The 19,837-nt window shown below is 34.6% G+C and overlaps 2 protein-coding genes across 5 annotated transcripts in view; one reads left to right on the plus strand and one right to left on the minus strand.

Moving 5' to 3' along the window:
- The window catches only part of LOC127863133 (phosphatidylinositol-glycan biosynthesis class W protein-like), a 251,496-nt gene extending 237,828 nt beyond the window's left edge, over nucleotides 1-13,668 (minus strand). Inside the window, exons 1-9 of one of the 3 annotated variants that reach the window (XR_008040935.1) lie at nucleotides 13,409-13,668; nucleotides 9,321-9,719; nucleotides 8,839-8,995; nucleotides 8,163-8,243; nucleotides 6,885-7,054; nucleotides 5,270-5,411; nucleotides 4,918-5,011; nucleotides 2,916-3,452; nucleotides 1,435-2,769 (exon numbers count right to left, since the gene is read on the minus strand). Coding sequence is in view for 1 of the 3 variants with exons in the window: in XM_052402513.1 (XP_052258473.1) it covers nucleotides 3,193-3,452; nucleotides 4,918-5,011; nucleotides 5,270-5,411; nucleotides 6,885-7,054; nucleotides 8,163-8,243; nucleotides 8,839-8,995; nucleotides 9,321-9,719; nucleotides 13,409-13,575 (1,470 nt within the window). In the remaining 2 variants the exon portion in view is untranslated. Of the gene's footprint in view, nucleotides 1-1,432; nucleotides 3,453-4,917; nucleotides 5,012-5,269; nucleotides 5,412-6,884; nucleotides 7,055-8,162; nucleotides 8,244-8,838; nucleotides 8,996-9,320; nucleotides 9,720-13,408 lie in introns of those variants that run through there. The other 2 variants (XR_008040936.1, XM_052402513.1) reach the window with 2 other exon arrangements.
- Nucleotides 13,610-18,097, plus strand: LOC127863135 (required for excision 1-B domain-containing protein-like). Of its 2 annotated transcripts, none has more exons than XM_052402515.1 (5): nucleotides 13,610-13,744; nucleotides 14,147-14,269; nucleotides 15,264-15,468; nucleotides 16,144-16,229; nucleotides 17,871-18,095. In XM_052402515.1, exons 2-5 carry the CDS (start codon nucleotides 14,148-14,150, stop codon nucleotides 18,001-18,003), a joined length of 546 nt encoding a protein of 181 aa, XP_052258475.1. In that variant the 5' UTR covers nucleotides 13,610-13,744; nucleotide 14,147; the 3' UTR covers nucleotides 18,004-18,095. The 2 variants fall into 2 exon arrangements, with proteins under 2 accessions (XP_052258475.1, XP_052258476.1); XM_052402516.1 differs by having other exon boundaries at nucleotides 13,693-13,744; nucleotides 14,080-14,269; nucleotides 17,871-18,097.
- Nucleotides 18,098-19,837: the final 1,740 nt, after the last annotated feature.

Raw genomic sequence — 19,837 nt, forward strand, 5'->3', positions numbered from 1 at the left:
TGTGTACGAAAAAAAATTGGGTACGAAAAAAAAAGATTGAGTACGAAAATTTTTGGGTACGAAAAAAAATTTGGGAGTACGGGGAAGGAGTACTCGTGGGGAACTTGACCCATTCAGCGAAGAGGGGAAACGGGTTACATTCTCGATCAAATCTAAAAATAAGTACATTTGGGGGTTTCCCAGCGTCACAGCGTTTGAAGTGCACCTGGCAGTTTCCTGTCTGGCTCCTGTCCCGAACCTCTCGATACATTTGAAAGAGGACGGGAACCAAGCTGCCTTTACCTTTATCAATGATAATCAGCGAGGTATGCCGATTGAGAAAATTTAGCTAACTCAATCGGACTGGCTCGGTCTTTTACATAGGTCGCCATTGTGATTTTTTTAAAAAGATATGATAACTTAGACGAGCTGCTTCGCTGAAGCAGCATCGTCAACAATTGGATATACTGTAATGTCAAAAAATAATGTACTTTTATCAATAAAAGTAACAGCACTGATACAAATTCAAATTTACAGTGAATACATTACGGACTGCCTGTGCAAATATGCTTTAACAATGAACTTTGCAGTATTCCTGAGGTATACATTCAATGTATGACAAAACCTTTGTTCTGGCTTTAGATGAATAAAGTAATGTTTTAAGAAGATATCACCAAACACGTCAGTCCTGATATTGTTATATAAATCACATACTAGTAGATAGAGAATACTAGGTCGGTGCCGAATAAAGCAAAGTTTATTTTGCGAGGCTTAGAAAATCTGAACCACGAGCATTTTCAGATTTTCGTGCCGAGCAAAATAAACTTTGCTTTATTCGGCACCGACCTAGTATTTGATTTATCCCATCCATTTTCTTAGTCGTAAATTATTTCTTTAAAAATATAATAGGAAAATCGAACTACACGGAAAATCCCAAAGTTATTTTAAGCAAACATTGTTTTATTATTTTAATCGTGCCGAGCCTAATACATTACAAAAAGATCAGCAACTAACCTGTTTTTTCTGTTTATCATACCTTTACGTTCCCGATTTTTAAGAAATAATGAAAAAAAAACACTAAACAACTGTAGCTTTAGCGTGAAAGAACCGGGAAAGAACTTGCATTGTGTCGTATGAGGTGTTAATAATGACGTCACGAGTACGCGCACTTAATATTTGTAAATAATGGTTTTTTTGCTTTTTGAGTTGCATTATTTGTTAAAAATATATTACATCTTGGTATCAAATTGTTTGTTTTTTGTTGAATCTGATTCGATTTTACTAAAAATGATTACTTTATAGTTGATTCCGAGTAATATGACCATTCTCCGCCGCGCGTGACAGCTATATTACAGCACTGCCGAAATAGAGGAAAATTTATTCCACAGTTGTTTACTTCGACAATGCACGTCTGATGATAGGATAAAACATGTTTCTCATCCTTTCTCATCCTCTACGGACATTAGATAACAAAACCTACATGTTCTATTATCAACTGGTTCACCAGCGTATCTTCCTGTCCCTATTCTCAATGGCAGATACGTAGATAACCGACATACAGTTGCGCGCTTATCTCGCCGAAACCCGCGACGTGCGAGAGTTTGTCGATATTTGGCGAGCTGCCTATCTCTGTTATCTACGTCTCTGCGCCTAATGCTGAATCGAAGATTCATACAAACAATTGTACATTTGTAATAAAAACAATTCAGATGTTTCGTTAACATGAATATTGTACAGACAGTAGCACAAATAATGGAATTGAGCAATTTTAAACCAATAATAAATACATGCAAAGTGTATAATCAATAATTTCACAAACATTTCATTAAATATAACGATGTTTGATTTTTCAAGCACATTGATAAAAAAATGCTCAGCCTCAAAAAAGACTCGTTTACAGTGAGAATACAAGATCTTGCATACATGATTTTTTTCCAATTAAAATGTATACATAAACCCAAACTTAACAGGTCAAAATAAACGTAAGAAACATGCAGAGATTAAGTGAAACTATTGCCACAAGTCCTACAAGAATTGTTGAGTCCACATACATACCTGCCCTAGTGCTAGGTAACAAGACTTTTATTTAATGTTTGCCTATTAAAATCTATAAGAACTACTACTTCAGGTTATTTTCTAAAGCATTGTGCTTTTATTTATGTTTTAGATAAAAAATCTAAAGTACATAAAGAACTTTACTTAAAGTGATTATTCAGTAATCGATAAACTCATTATTAATTAAACTAATCATTTTTACAATAAAAGAGTTTATAAATAATTATTACAATTTGTTAATCAATAAAATTTTATGTATAATGCAATTAAGCCTTTTTGTTTGGTATTTAACAAAAATATGCAAAATTTGACTCTGGTAACATAAATATTTGTCTCTATATTGTGCAAGACAATTCATTGGATGGAACTTTGTATCATTTATTTTTGCTTTTAGCCATTAATAATGAAACATGAAATCTAAAATATAATCAAATCAAAGAAGTTCACGAACACACATGCTCTCATAATATTTATTTTTTATTAACTAAAAAAAAATGTGACAACATTTAATAATGCTAAATGAGAATCAATTACGCCGTAACTTTTCAACTCTTGCAGATTTTTATCAAAAAATGTTTGGCATAAAAACATATGAGTATAACTGAAATAATCAAAGTTATATTTTAAACTGATATTCTTCAAAATAAACAAGAGCATCGCCTAGCGGGTGCCAACACTCGGCTGTGGGTGCAGTTTTGAATAAATGAAAGCTTGTCAGATAGAGGTCACAGTGACCTTGACCTTTGACCTAGTGACACAAAAATGGGTGTGGCGTGTAGAACTCATCAAGGTGCAGCTAAATATGAAGTTTCAAATTTGTAGGTGGAAGCACTTTGATTTTAGAGTCTATGTTAAAGTTTTATATAAGAGGTTGCAGTGACCATGACCTTTGACGTAGTGACCCAAAAATGGATCTGGCGAGTAGAACTCATCAAGGTGCAGCTACATATGAAGTTTCAAAGTTGTAGGTGGAAGCACTTTGATTTAAGAGCCAATGTTAAGGTTTTAGCAGATGCTGACGGCGGACGGCAATCCATTTGTCGCATAAAAAAATAATTTTAATTTAAAAAAATGAACATGTGTTGGGTGAAGTTCTATTTACAATTTTCAAAACTTACCATCAATATAATTCTAATACATCTAAAATAATCCATGGAATTACCAAAACTTTAGTGAGATTTTTCTTGTGTACAAAAAGTAAGTGACAGTGGAAAGAACAAACATGTAACAAGTCAAAACCGCTATCCCTACAGTTGTAGACTGGTAAATAGTCTTCATGGACATGTTCACCAAACCAGTCAGCAAGTTAGCAAACATGAAATAGAAGAGACCATTGTAGCTGATTGCAGAAATGGTAGCACAAGTGGAGTATCCTTCAACTGGAGGTGGTAGTTGGACGTCTTTAGAGTCGGGAGATTCTGCAACAGATGAATACTGGGGCAATAAGTATGCAAGAAAAGTTCTGATTGTGTATTCATTTTCATAAAATTTAGGCAAACTAGATGTGAAAATGATGTCCACATTAATATTTTAGGACATTGACAAATCTAACAGTCAGTTTAAGAGGAATTTTCTTTACCCCCAAAAACTGTGAAGTTTTAGCAAAATACCCTTGGCAGTTAAAGAGGCATTGAGTTCACAAATGCACAGGACACATTTGCAGAAAAATGAATGATCAGAACGACTGACAGACAACAGCAATACTAAATGCCTCCTACTTAAAACCGGGCATCTTCATGTGAATTGTTCTTCATTTCTGTTGTAAATCTACCAAAACAATTTTTATATGATTTTATTTAAATAAATATCTAAAACTTTGTTTACAAACTGGCAGTTACTTTGGGATTAAAATTAGAAATTCTTTTCACACTAAAAAAATAAATAAGATTTAATGTAATAATTGGTAATTATTAGTGATTGGATATATTGTGTAGACTTAAGTAAACAAGAAACCGTCGGAGACGGGTGATGCTCCCCAAAGGCTTTTTTGTCACAATATTGCACTATATATTCAGATAAAAGGAAACGTCTTGAGGGCACAGTAGTTGGCAGGACAAGATTTTTTTTATAGAAAATTTCAAAGGGCCATAACTCTGTGAAAAATCATCCGACCAGAACCTGCTGATAATATGCACATCTCCTCTTGGTAGTGAATCTTCCCATCAAGTTTCATTGAATTCCAGTCATTAGTTGCTGAGAAATAGCCCGGACAAGAATTGCACTATATGTACAGTTAATGGAAAATTTCAAAAATTTCAAAGGGCCATAACTCTGTGAAAAATCATCCGACCAGAACCCGCTGATAATATGCACATCTCCTCTTGGTAGTGAAGCTTCCCATGAAGTTTCATTGAATTCCGGTCATTAGTTGCTGAGAAATAGCCCGGACAAAAATTGTGCACGGATGGACAGACAGACGCAAACACGGACAGACGAAGCAGCGACTATATGCTCCCCCCAAAATAAATTTTGGGGGAGCATAAAAAAAAAACTTTCTAGCTCAGTGACATATTTATCATCATAGGGTTTACTTAAACTTCAAAGATACTAGAGCATAACGGCCCAGCACATAAATCTATGATTTGCTTATTTTAATAGATTTATTTACTTTATCTGTTACTCAGTAATTTGCAGAAACAACAAGAGCAAAGCTAGCTTGTTGTATGCTTTCTGTCAAGACAGACCCAACTGTTTTAGTAAAGTGATCTGAACTTTAATCATTTTTATTAATCAAGCATTCTCTTGTTATATGTTTTATCCTGTATTGTTTATTCTTATGGTCACTTGCCTTTAGTAAAATACTAGCAGATGGCAACATAAATTCCTCTCCTGAAAATATTTTTAGAGACTCTTTATTTCTATATTCAAAGTAAATGCACGCACCTTGTTTTCTGGCAAGCCTGCTGACATGGTTCAGACAAAACACTGCAATGTCGAATACAAGGAACGACACCAAAAGCAGGGTGTTAAAGCCAACCTGTAAAGTCGACATCAAACATGTTTTCATTTTTTGTAGTTATTTGAACAAAGTAGGTGTTTTATGATAGAACTCTGATATAATTTCAGGAAGAAAAAAAGGAGATTCTCAACAAAACCTCCTTATCTTACCGACTAATACCTCATTGCCAATTATTGTTCACATATTAATCATGTATGATTTTTTATAAATGCTAAGGATAAAATTTAATGAGATGAGATAAAAAAAACAGTTACAGTTCAACATTTGTCCACTTACCACCCACAAGAGGTATGCCAAGTTTGCAAAGCGCCTTGAGACTTTCTCGACGTGCTTCGAAGTAAAGTACATCATGACCCAGCAGCCTACGCAGAGTACAACAAGAGTGGCGCACAGCTTCAGCCAATCAGAAACCTTCTCCCTGAAAGGTCACAAAACAATGACAGATATGTAAACAAATTTGAGGCTTTCATGTAGTGATGGAAATATTGAGCATTTGTCAGTTCTGGTTCAAGATGTCTCAAACTAACGCCTACTTATTTGAACTCTTTATAGAAAAAGTTTCTATGGTCTTCAAAATGTTATCAATAGGGATTAATATGTCTTTGTACCTTATGCACAGTGAATTCATATCCATCATAATTTAAGTACCAAAATATCAAATAATAGAACAAGGGACAAAATTGTCACAAAACCAGGTTTTCATTGTGAAAAAAAAATCTGATAAAGGGAGAAAACTCAAACTGAACTTTTGAAATGAACAAACAAAATTAACCCCCTTTGTAAGTTTGTTTTTAAAAAAAATCTATTTTTAGTCGTGGCGACCTTGACATTGGAGATATTGACGTGATTCTTTCGTGCGACACACCGTCCCATGATGGTGAACAAATGTGCCAAATGATTTTAAAATCTCACAATGAATGACATAGTTATGGCCAGGACAAGCTCATTTATGGCCATTTTTGACCTTTGAACTCAAAGTGTGACCTTGACCTTGGAGATATCGAAGTAATTATTTCGCGCGACACACCGTCCAATGATGGTGAACAAATGTGCCAAATGATTTTAAAATCTGACAATGAACGACATAGTTATGGCCCGGACAAGCTTGTTCCGCCCGCCCGCCAGCCAGCCAGCCCGCCCGCATTCGCCAATCTAATAACCAGTTTTTTCCTTCGGAAAACCTGGTTAAAAATGAGGCAAAATGCATTCTCGTAGTGTCGTCACAAATTAGCATGTGCAGTCCACATAGGTTTATCAGGGACAACACTTTCCACTTAGACTGGATAACGTTAAGAAGAGACTATTTTTAAACAAAAATAACTATTAAAGAGGAAAGTGTTGTCCCTGATCAGCTTGTGCAGACTGCACAGGCACAAATGGCACAACACTGTACACACATGAATTAAGCCCCATTTGCCAGAGGGTTTCTCATATATTCACTGCTCATTCATTACTGTGCCATCAGTAACCAACGTTTATTCAATTGCCAGATGAAAATCGATAGTATAACAACGATCGTATAAACATAAGCTTTATACTATCGCTATTTTTAGATCAGATTTGGGTTTTTCCGAAAATTGGTGAATTTGTTTTTGTCAACAACAGAAAAACAAAATCGTCAAAAAACGCGATATTTTACAATTATTAATCGAAAGAACCATCGGTTCTAAGCCTCGCATGATAAACTTGATCTTTATCCCAAACTCACATAATATTCTATATTAACACCATGAAAAAACATTCATTTGGAAACTGCTTCTACAAACCATTGAATTTGTATAAATAAAACTTTACTATAAACATAAATGATCTCTGAATAAACTTTATTTAAGCAAACATAAATGTCAACCTACTGTGAATATGCTCTTTAAAGCTATGCATGTATAGTTACCTTTTGCGCATGACAATCTTCCCGATTTGAACGCCCATGATATAGATGCTGAAGAAGCCTAGGCAGGAGAAGATTCCCTCTCGGTTGGCGTCCAGGAAGTCCCCCCGCCCTCCCTTCCCATCCATGCCGTTGATAATGTAGCCTTTGAGTCCGCCGTACGCAAGTCCATGCTGAGGAATATAGACAAAATCACATAAGTCTGCACATCTGGGCTTATTGGCTGTTTTGTGTAATGTTTATAAAGTTATGTTCACAATGGTTAAAAGTATTCTTTCTTTCTAAACATGTCTTTACATCACAAGTATTGCCTAGTTTATTACAACATAAACAAGAGGGCTTACCTGAGACCCAAATGAACTAGAACATTCTGAAAGTGTGAGCTGATTCATGAAGATCGAACCAAAAAGTGACTACACAAGTATTGCCTTTTTTTAATTTACCTACTGGGACAAAATAATGTTCTGACCAAGCTTCATGAAGATTGGCTATTAAATGTGGCTAATATAGTGTCAAGAATTTTTCACTAAAGCCATATAAAAAATGCCAGAACTCGACAGAGGAGAGAGGAGTCAAAAGAAGAAGTGTTTTTACTAAGTTTTAATTAGATTGCACTAAAAATGTGAATTTAGAGTGTTAACAACGTTTCCCATATACCCATTTTAGGAAAAAAATGCCGCGCCCCTGGCGTCCATATTTTTCTATGAACCATAATCATTTTCGAAATAAGCCAAGATATCATTACAAAAATATTCAGATCAAGTTTTATAAAGATTGGACCATAAATGTGACTTCTAGAGTATTAACTAGGTTTTAATTTAGCCATATACGGACAGATGCCCAGCCTGCTGGCGGCCATGTTTTCAAGCAACTGGAACAATTTTTTTAACTTGTACTTGATATCATGGAAACACATGTTCTAACCAAGTCTCATGAAAATTTGACTAAAAATGTGCTTTCTATAGTGTTAACAAGGTTTTACTACAGCCAAAAAAGGTTAATTACCCTTCCCTTTGCAGCCATGTTTTTCAACAGACCGGAAACATTTTCCAACTCATCCAAGATATCATTAGAACTAATGTTTTGACTATAATTGGACAATAAATGTGAATTCTAAAGTGTTAACATGGTTTTACCATTGCCATATAAGAAATCAGAGCCTTTTTTACAAGGAGCTAAAATAATGAAGTCTAGATTTTATTATAAAGATCCTAAATTAACACAGAAATTCATACCACTACAAACATGCAATGTAATCTGATATTGTGTGCTAATCAATACCTGGTACATAGCTATGACAAGTACACCAACAATATTCCACAGTCTGGGAGGCAGTGTACAGAACATCAGAGTACAGCTGATCTATAAACAGAAACATGATCTGCATGGTACATGTAGGAGTTGTTTAAGGCAAGAGCGAAAGCAATATTAGCCACGTTTTTGAAAAAGTTTGCACAAGCTAATCAGGGACAACACTTTCCACTTAAATGAAATTTTTCGTTTAAAGGAAGTCTCTTCTAAAACAATGATGTATGGGCTGAAAGTGAAGTCCATTATTAGCCTGTGGGATCTGGAAACACTTCAGGCAAATGCATTAAGCCTCATTTTCCCATAACGAGGCTCATATTATTATCATAAAATGGAGTATGCAACTACATGTATAATGATAATGAATATTGTGTATCTTAAATGAATAGCTTGCAAAATGTTATTTTAAATTTGTTTTACTCCGACACATTTTGTGTTTTTAGTGTTAAGTTTACAATAAGGATATCGGGAACAATTTTCCTCCAAATTTAAGAAAGCAATCAACAATTGCAACGTTGGATACACACTTTGTTCTTGAATGTCATTGGTTTACTCAGTGAAAAAAATGTAAATATAGCTCATTAAAAGAATAAAAATTATTAAATTAAAGTGTTGAAATAAATAACACTGCTTTTTACAGATGTGTTACCTTAACAACAGCCAGGGTATAGAAGAAGTTCCAGTGAACACCGTACTCAGTGACAACCTCCTGGTAGTCGAGAAGCTTGACAGTGATAACACGCACAGAGCCAATCACAATCAGGGGAAGACTTGACTTGACAGACTTTATCACGGACAACATAATGCTGCAAAAACAAGACTTTTATAATAGAATTGCTGGTGGAAAAATAAACTGCTCATATTGAGTCTGGTCACAAAGCATAACACATGAAAACAATATTATATGTTAGAATTTGTATTACATGTAAAAGCTAGGAAATGTTGAAAGTTTCATAACCGTATTGGCTATGAAGACAAAAAAGTTATTTTTACTGACTGAAGAGAAAGTCTACGCCTGAAAATTTACTAACATAGCGATCTCATGGAAACATTCTGATTATTAGCTAAAGGAACTTTATCCAACAGGTTTAATAGTTATGGTATCCAGAACTATCTAATTATTTGCATTACCTGTCTTTGGTTAGAATCCCCCTGGCCTCAGGAGAGACAATGGCATTTGAGATCAGAAAACCTCCGACACCAACATCCATCACACTTGTGCCATATGTTTCTGTTTTTGCAAACTTTCGAGGATAGATTGTAAAATCCACAGCCAAGATAGATATAGCTGTTATGAGGTTTGCGTATGCTCTATAGTATGTTATGAATGGACGTTTATTTCCCATTGGGATTTCCCCAATGTTGATATTCTGTCGCACTTTAATCATTATAGGTTGTCGTAATTTTCTTGTGAACAAAATCCACTGCAGCATTAAAAGAATGAAGAGGCAGTGAGGAAATCCATTGAACAATGTCAGCATCAGCTGCACTGGAATGATGACCAGCAGGAAGTCTAGCATCAGTCCAAGCCTGAAATGTACATAACAATTTTAGGTTAACATTGAATAAAGACAATAACCAAAATGTCAATACATAAAAAAAACATGAGTCAAAGATTATAAGCATGACATGTTATGGGTTCACCTGAAATAGTAGGGTCAAAGTACTGAAGTAAATTAAATAATTCCAAACAAAAAATAGACTAACAAAATGTTTGTATCAAAAACCAGAAACTTACTTTGGTTAAAGCAATTGCTTGAACTTTTTATTTATTTTAAGGCTGTTAAAAATTGAACTTGTTAAAACGGTAATTTGTAACAATTGCTGCCAAACATGATAGCAGTTCCAGTAAACTGGTGCCACATATTCTGATGATACATGAGGATTGTAGCAGCATGTTTCCACTCACTGCTGGTTGATTGGTCATTGTCAGCTCGAGTTCTACTTACATGTACCCCAGTTACATGTAAGTATACTTACATGTACGGTGTACCCCGGATACGGCAAATATACTAAAACATACCCAGCCGATATTAATATACTAAAACATACCCAGCCGATATTAGACTGTACCCAAGTTTTATTCCTGCCCAAAATCCGATGTTGTAAAATGCTAACGATTACCGTAATTACAAAACAAACTTCTATTTAAAAAAGATCTGCATAAATATGCTTTTTAAGTAATAGTTTCGATAATATAGAGGCAATTTAACAGAAAATTGACATCAATATAAACATAATTAATTTTAAACATATAGCCGACAACGACCGATTTAGAGTTAAAATTCCCGGGTACGTCTTAGTATATTTACAGTAATCGGGGTACATGTATTAGCAACCCCAGCTAATTTTTCATCAACATCTGTTTTTAAAGGCAATTGCTTATTTGAAAAGAGCTCTTTAAGAGCTTTTCAGAACAGTTTTTCTTTTTAAAATATCTTAAAAAATAAAAAAGTTATGGGAATTTGAATATTGCTAAAATGCGCACAAATTCTGAATTTTCTCCCTATATAAAGTGAACAAGGAAGCGCGACATTCGCGGCACCGGAAATTCAAGTTCATACATTTTTACATAGTAAAATTGCCATAACTTTTTTATTTTTAGAGATATCTTCATGAAATTTGGAACATTTGTAGATCAATGTATACTCTGTTTATTAAAGTATTATAAACACTTTTAGTTATTAATACACACATGGTAATGATCAACACATTTAGGAAGCATATACATAATTTTATTAGAGACATAATTTTATTAGAGACATTATCTTTTTTTCGAAAGGCATCAGGCTAAAATATCTACAATTAACACATTTATTCACTCAAAAGCAATATTGGAATTACTTAAAATGGAAACCGGTTTTTAAAAGCAAATTTAACTAATTTAGTCTTAACTCTCTAATCAAATTTTCACAGGTGTTTGGGGGGGGCGGAATGTCTTTTCATCGTTTTGGGACGGGGACATGCACACATTCTATAACTTTCTAATCCTTGAAATAAATCTATGAATATTTCTTATATATGTTATATATGTTGTCTTTTGTTGGTGCCTCTTTCACATTCCATAACCATTCAAAATTCAAACAGTCGGGCACAAATCCAGCAGAAATTAGGAATTGTTTCTGAACCGTCTGAATGTCTTCTCGTAGAGGCCATTTGTACTGGCCAAGTTTTCTGGTGGTAGTCATGAATTTAACCACAAAGTTTTCTTTATCTTTAACTTCAAAATCCATACCAGGATACCAAGCATCCTGGTATGCAATTGCAACATATGCATTACAATTTAAAATTCTGCATTTAGATTCATCAAGACTTTCACATTTTTTCACCGGGCACTTTTCTTTAAATTGACAAGTTTTTTTTCTGGTCACATGTTCTTGAAACTTTGGTTTTGACATATTTTTCTGTTGATGCTTTGAATGAAGGGTTAAGATGACACAGTAAATTGAACAACACAGTTGAAATTTCCCCATTTTTTCTATAAAAGTATTTATTTCAAGAATGAGTCCATTCTTCTGCCTGTTTATAGGCTACAAGGTGTATGCCTTCTTCTAAAGAGAGGTTGTTATACCATTTTCATGACAGAATGGTCCTGGGTAGTCTGCCATTGACTTCCTAGATCTACTGAAAAAAAGGAAAGAAAAGTCAGACCTACATCATCAGTACATGTATAAATCATGTTAATATGCAACTTTTACAGTGCAAAAACATTCTCACAGGCCAGTGGGGATATGCACATTTGGACAATTTCTACAACGTCGGGGCAAATTTATCGATTTAATCATGTCAACGATTGTTTAGATACTTAAGAAAACTTATTTTCATACATATAATTTACGGATAAAAACACCTTTGAGGGCATTTCATAACAGTAACACGGGGTTGGTTTTCCTACGATTCGATCGCACGAGCAAGTGCCCGTCCTTACATCGAAATTACATATTTGCACTGAAATAAATAATTAATCGAGTCAAAGTCAAGGTTTCTAGAACTCACCTTTGTATTTATAATAAAGTTGAACCACATGAAGATGTTCTCTACGGTAACATGCTCAAAATCGTCGATAGAAAAACGTGTTTACGATGCGTAATCAGTTAATCAAAATGGCGGTCAAAGGTGAAAAGCGAGGTCGCCGCGTGACCAGAGTAAATTTGAATAAATTACTACGTTCGGCTCAAAATGCGGGAGGGTTCCTATTGTTTCCGACAAAAGATTTTTATATCAAATTAAACGTCAGAACATTCCCTACAATATGATATATGATGCATAGTTCGGAAATCAGTACTTTTTGTAAAAAATCGGCGACACTTTAGGGGACTATATCTTCGGTTCGGATGAACTTAAAAATTTGCATCAAAGTCATGAATGGAGGTCGTGAACTTTTCTAAATGGATTCGTCCATCTCATTAATATTCATAAAGTTTAAGTCACCCGCGAATAGGAACAAAGAGTACATGTGCCACGCGCCGAGTGCATGAAAGTTGATAATCACGCGCAACAGCGAAAAACCATAATATTTATTGTTTATTAACAGATAAAACTGGGTTATAGTGGGTAAAATACAAAAGTAAAACATGCATTTTGTAGAGAATTTTATTAGCTTTAAAATGAGACCAATTATAAAAATATTCATCTACAAATGTAATTTTAATCCCCAAAATGCCACAGGCGGTGTAGACTTTTCACAGTTTTCCAGATAAAATGTGGGATTATCGGAGATTAGCTGGGGTTGCTACTCATTAATATTCATAAAGTTTAAGTCACCCGCGAATAGGAACAAAGAGTACATGTGCCACGCGCCGAGTGCATGAAAGTTGATAATCACGCGCAACAGCGAAAAACCATAATATTTATTGTTTATTAACAGATAAAACTGGGTTATAGTGGGTAAAATACAAAAGTAAAACATGCATTTTGTAGAGAATTTTATTAGCTTTAAAATGAGACCAATTATAAAAATATGCATCTGCAAATGTAATTTTAATCCCCAAAATGCCACAGGCGGTGTAGACTTTTCACAGTTTTCAAGATAAAATGTGGGATTATCGGAGATTAGCTGGGGTTGCTACATGTATACGTAAGTGTACCCGGGATACATGTAAGTCATACCCGAGCCGACAATGACCAATCAAGCCTCACTGATACAATTGTATAACTATTCAATATTGCGGAAAAACTAATTCCATTTTTTTTAAATATTGGTAAATTTAGTTACAAACCAATGAGAAGTCTCAATTTTGCATCTCTGCTTATCCGACAATACTGACACTAGCGTGTCCCTCAGGTACACAGGGATGATACAGGCCACGCCCACCAGAGCTATCTCTACAGGAGATGAACCGTCATTTCCACTAACAAACCGTTCGTGCTGATCTTTGTAAGACATTGTAGCTCAGTGCAAATTCATAAAGTTTGTTTCATTAAAGTTGACAATATGTTTCCATGGGCGCTGACATATTGGATTAAAACCTTTTTAACCTAAAGAAAATTTAACAGCAGTAAATTACCAAAAAGATAAACAAAATTTACAAGTTCGGTTAATCCCCAAATTGAAGGTAATAAGTATATTATTATGGAATTTCTATGTAAACTTTTATTGAATGATTGTTATGATTGATTTATCTGACTATTTTACATTTTTATGTATCTAGTCCCGTTATGAAAATACTAGTTTATACTCTTATTTTCAAAATTAGTCTACATCATGTAAGTTACACACAACCATATTTTACAAGTTAATGTAATTTAATTTTGTCTTTTAAAACCACTATTGCTCAGGAACACAATTTATGCTTTGATGTTTTATCACATTTCCTTATTGTTTATAAGGTTAACAATTTATGATAGTGTTTGGCAATTATTGGTAGCGATACAAGTTTACTTTTAATAGGGGAAGTGAGACATACAACATCAATATCATTATCGACCAGATATCTACTATAAGTGTGATTTTATAGAATGGGTGAGCTTACTGTGACAGAAGGCCAGGCATCAGATTCAGAAACTACCCCCAAGCAAATGCTGTCAAGGTTCTATTCCTTACAAGAGGAGCGTGTTCAAACATACCAGTTGTTTGAAGAGTGGGTATATACTAAGAATAAACTTTATAGCTGATAAATTATAATTATGCATGTACATTGTGTAGAATCCCATGTTTTACTGTACATGGATAATAGTTCCCATATTGCTTGATTGACTTCTCAAAAAGTTGCATAATATGGAAATGCTGTTACTAATTAAAGGGGTCTTATCACGCTTTGGTTAATTGACAAAATGAAAAAAAAATGTTTTAGATTCGCAAATTTTTCTTGAAGTTATGATATTTGTGAGGAAACAGTAATACTGAACATTTACCATGCTCTAAAATATCCATTGTGTGCATCTTTTGACGATTTAAAAACCTGAAAATTATAAAGCGTTGCAACGCGAAACGATTGAATAATTTGGAGAATTCTGTTGTTGTCGTTGTATTTTTCGATACTACGAGGATTGCATATATGACGTAAAAAACACATTGAAAATGTTAAAAGAGCGGATAGTCTAGTGGATAGAGTAAACTGTTGCTCCATGGCTCTAGGGGTCAGTGGTTCGAGCCCCGTAGAGGGTTACTTTTTTTTTAAATTCTTTAATTGTATTGTGTTTTTTTTAACTGGAGATTTTTAGACCCCATGTTAACATTTATCAACATAAAGCATTTAATGACAAACTTCAAAACATGCCAAAATCTGTGAAAAGGCCCCTTTTACTAACTTAGATAAATCACAAAGAGCAGTATCACACATTGCTATTAAGTACCTACACTTAAATTTTTTAAAGTTGTATTGACTTAATAATCATAACAGCTTCAACAGTTAAAAACAAAATCCATTGGTTATTAGTTTTACTTATGTAACCCAGCTAGAAAAATGCCCGTCCACACTTAGAATCAAACTCAGGTCCTTTCGGTCCAAAGCAGACATTCTTACTTGTAGCTCCTTACTCTACAAATATCTTACATACCATTATTTTCTACTTCAGTTTTGTTGTTTAAATTGTTTTATTCTATTGTGATATTAATTTTCGTAATTATTTCAGAGGATTCCAAGCCTATTTGAAAGGGGCACCTAATTACAACTTCCCACTTTTCCGACGTCTAGTCCACGAGATTACAGAAACTTTCAACAAGATCTCAGTCGACATTCTTTTAATAAAAAAAAAGTTCTCTGAACAAAATAACCTACTTGGAATAGCAGATGTCATTGGAAAAATACAAGACATTGAGAAGACAAAGATAGAGCTGGTAAAAATCTTTAAAAAAATACTTTGCCAATATGATGTCTCAAGTGTTTCATTCTGCATGCTGTATGTAAGTCTGTGTACAATAGCCTTTAAACCCAAGGTCGCAGTGGTGTAGTGGATATGGTGTACGCCTAGGGATCGGGAAGTCACGGGTTCGATCCCCACAGAAGGAGAAGGTTCTTTAGATTTCCCCCATAGACACCCATGTACTGGTTCTTGTCCCAGGAAACAGACTCGAGCGCGTGTCAAATAAGCCTAAGACTTTCTATACAATCGAGCCTAAATAAATAGGTTTAAACTAAACCCATGTGGTTACCTTCCTTTAAAATTTAGACCTCTTAAACAACACAGGGGTTAATGATTAAAAAAATGAATTGAAAAATTTCTTCCTCCTATATTGTTGAGTTAAGTGGAAAATAGATAGACAGGAACATGTGTGTATTATTAAAACCCCATTAATGGTGCCAGAGTATTATAAGTTAAGGTCAAGTGAATCTTTCAATTGGTAACCCACTTTACGAACTGTAGAGTAAATCTCCTTGAATTGTCCCTTTGTTTAAAAGTTTTCATCTGATTTTCACCAACATGTATTGTATAATTTATATCTATAGAATCTTTAAACATAGATTTAAGCATATTCTGTTTTACAAACAGCTGTTATCATTTATATTATTAGGTAGCCAAGCTGCAGCTAGTACGACAGAGGCAGATTGATGAACCTAGTGAGACGGTGGAGTCGGAAAATGAGACCGTAAAAACGCGGTAACACAGTAGCATCATTTGAGCGCTGTAATATTCTTCCTCTTCTTCCATGTAATGGAGTGCACTTTATCCATGGCATTATAATTTTAATGCCTCTTTATCATGAACATTAAGTTTATTTTTAATGATACAAGACTTGCTGAACATTCTAGAAAATTAAAGTATTATTTCATTACCAAACTGAAATTTAATGGTATGCGATGCCTTCAGATCCTATCAAAATAAAAATGTGATTTTAATTAAACTGATGTGGCTTTATCAAAACAATCTAACAAATAAATAAATTTTGTGTTTGTGTATTTTTTTAAGCGGCCATTTGATAAACTTCCTTCAATTTCTCTGTGGACTGCTCTTGGTTACAAGTGTAAGACAAATAGTGATACCAAGTACACACAGAATTACATATCTCTTGCCAGTATTATAATAATTACATTTATCTTACAATTTAGACCAATTTTTCTAAGCTGCCAAAAGTTATAAAATGACGGAAATGGCAATGGATAAAAAAAAATATTGTCTTACCAATGTTTTTGTGGGCATTCATTCTCTCAGGAATGATAATTAATGCAAGAAATAAACGTCAGTCAAAGAATCAGTTATATCTCCTTTCAGTCAGTGTGATTGACTCATGACTTCTTCACATCTGTTAACATTAGTTTTCAATGAACATTTTTGATTGATTGATTATAGGAGATATGAAGCATGTACAAACATGAAGGTTACTATTTACCTTCAAGTGTGACCATGACCATGTTCTGGCATGACTAACTCATGCCTTAGCGACCTTAACATTGTAACCAAGTTTCATGGAAACCCTTCAAAGGTCATAGAATTTATTGAGCAGATACAAAAATAGAAGCTCATTCTTTTAACAAAGTATGACCTTGACCTTGAATAAGCATAACTGAAGATGCCTTCAACACATATATTATCTAAATAACCTAGCTTTTTAGCTAACTTTCATAAAAGTCCTTAAATTAGTGAAGAAGATTAAAGCTAACACAAAAAAGCACTAACTTGTGACTGTGCAGTATAACTTCAACTTTGGGTCAGCTTGAATGACTCATGCCTTATGCACATTGTCTCAAGGCCCTAAATATTTTCACTTAAAACGAAAACGATTTTCATTAACATGCATTGAAGGGTTTAAGAGATATGGAGTGGAAAAGACAATTAGTCTCACACATTTTGACCATTAAGTATGAAATTGACCTTGGGCAAGCGTGACTTACTCATACTGACCCTCAATCAGCGTGACTGGCGCTGGCCTTCTGCCCTTTGTCTACATGAACGGAATATTTTAGGCAAGTTTTGTAAAAATCCTTCAAAAGGTATAGGAGTTGTGTAGCGGACACGAAAATCAACGTTCAGACCATTTACCTTTATGTACGACTTTGAGCCGACAATGGATAAATATTTTAAAGGCTTTCTGGCTGCAAGTTTTTGTGTTAAGGATTTCTTTATGAATTAGGCGATTTTGTGTTTGATTTTGTTTTCTTTGGAAAACAATGCTATATTAGTCATACATTAAAGTTGAACAACGCAAAGGGGAAATTAGCTCTCGGTTGTGGGTGCATTATAATATCATTTTTCTTATTTTTACCCTTACTGTCACAAACGCTACTTGTATCGACTTTTTAGGCTGAAAGAAGTCCGAGATCAGTTGGTGGACCTAATGGAAGAGTTAAAATACGAGTCAGAGGATTTGTACGTAGGGGAGAGCAACCATGAAGTCACCGAATCCCCCGACTCGAGGAACGAGGTGGAGCGCTGATTGTGACATTTTACTGACTTTCTAAGGAAGCCTTGTGTATATTTTATAGTTGGTTATGAGATTGAAATACAGTTTTTTTTACTGCAAAAAGTTTTTTCTCTTTATACCCTATGGAGAGGTAGTTTGAAGGTACGAGTCAAAACAGGGCTTGTTTAAACATGTTCTGATATGACTGGTTGACTGCTTATACAAAGTAAGTTGACTAAAGGCTTTTGGTTTAATTGTATTATGAAGATACTCCCTTCATCTAAGACGACAATGGGTTGAGTACGTTGATTCGTCAATGTCGGTCAGACCTGTAAACAAATTATATTTCCGACGGAGTATGGTCAATGAAATGATAATCCAAGTGGAACAGATTAACAATATCTTCACCAAACTAAGTCGACGTATTGTCCTCACGTTTCTCAGAGACAAACTAAACATAAGTTCGGAATATGTTTTTGCCAAGATGATCGAGTTGGGCATGCTACCAGGATAATCCGCTTTACATTTTAAATTTTGTCTTCAGAGGTATGAGCATATCTTAGCCATGTAAAGCACACTTTTCCTTGCTTTTCCGGATTATTCCTCTCAAATTACGGACCATAATTCAACAAAAATGGAGAGTTTCATTACTAAGAGGAGGTACGCATACGACGAAGTACGTTTGGCTTCAATAATATTCTCAGAGTATCGCGGCTATGTAGATTCCGGAATCATTCTTCTTTCTTGTTATGTTTTATCTTCAGTTTTTTGTTAAGCAGCCATACGACTTGTAAAACAAAACGTTCTTTTTATTTACTTCATGCCAACATCTTGCGTTATACAGTGCATTTGATCATATCCGATCAGATTGATATAGGCTAGAAAAAAAACAGTAGTGTGACCAGAACCAAGCATAACTCTTCCATCTGTTATCCATCTGACTTCACTCAGACCCATAATGTTTAAGCGGTACTTCTCCGTTTCTCAAGCCTATTGAGTTGCACTTCCTGCTTCCTTACCACCAAAGGTATATCTCATTGACACGTTTTACTAAATTTTCACACAGGCAGCAGTATAATAAATTTGCCCCCCCCCGGGGACCCTACCCCCCCCCCCTCCGAGCTAACCCCAGGGGTTCCAGATTGTTAAATGTACACTTATTGTGTATGGTTTGACTTTTCAACAACGAATATTAACAAAAATACACAGTTTGAAAAAATAACCCTCGTATAGGTATTATATATGTATATATATATTGTATATATAATACCTATACGAGGGTTATTTTTTCAAACAATGTATTTTTGTCAATATTCGATGTTGAAAAGTAAAACCATACACAATAAGTGTACATTTAAAAATCTGGAACCCCTGGGGTAAACTCGGAGGGAGGGGGGGAGGGTCCCGGGGGTGGGGGTGGGCAAATTTATGATACTGCTGCCTGTGAATTTTCACTATCATTAAATAACAAAGTGTTTTAAATTAAATATTTGTCTACTCATATTTTGTTAAGTAACATTTATTGGATGAGCTCGGGTATAATTGCCCATCGACGGTCGTTGCTGTCGCCGACTTTTGGTCTGTGCCTGACTCGGCCACATTGGCAGGTAAACCAGAATATTGTTTTTGCAGTACAGTCCCTTAATGGATAGGGCGCACGCGTATAGCGGTACTTCTATTAAATTTTCTTGTACGAGTGTACTTTACCTATAAATTTGTAAGAACTGGCGAATCTAAGGTTACACGGATTCTGTTTTTTATTGAAATTAAATTTAACATGTTTAAACATCATAGAAAGATATATCATAAAATCAGCAGATTTAACAATCGATGGCCAGTATACGTGCATATTAAAACTCACAGATGG

This window comes from Dreissena polymorpha, unplaced genomic scaffold, assembly GCF_020536995.1.
Source record: "Dreissena polymorpha isolate Duluth1 unplaced genomic scaffold, UMN_Dpol_1.0 chrUn001, whole genome shotgun sequence".
Taxonomy (NCBI): Eukaryota; Metazoa; Mollusca; class Bivalvia; order Myida; family Dreissenidae; genus Dreissena; species Dreissena polymorpha.

What these genes read in the sequence shown, in the direction of transcription:
- LOC127863135 (XM_052402515.1), top strand. Translation starts at nt 14,148, where the DNA reads ATGGGTGAGCTTACTGTGACAGAAGGCCAGGCATCAGATTCAGAAACT. An exon ending in ACATACCAGTTGTTTGAAGA is followed by an intron (nt 14,270 to 15,263) that starts GTGGGTATATAC and finishes TAATTATTTCAG; the next exon opens with AGGATTCCAAGCCTATTTGA. An exon ending in AGAAGACAAAGATAGAGCTG is followed by an intron (nt 15,469 to 16,143) that starts GTAAAAATCTTT and finishes TTATATTATTAG; the next exon opens with GTAGCCAAGCTGCAGCTAGT.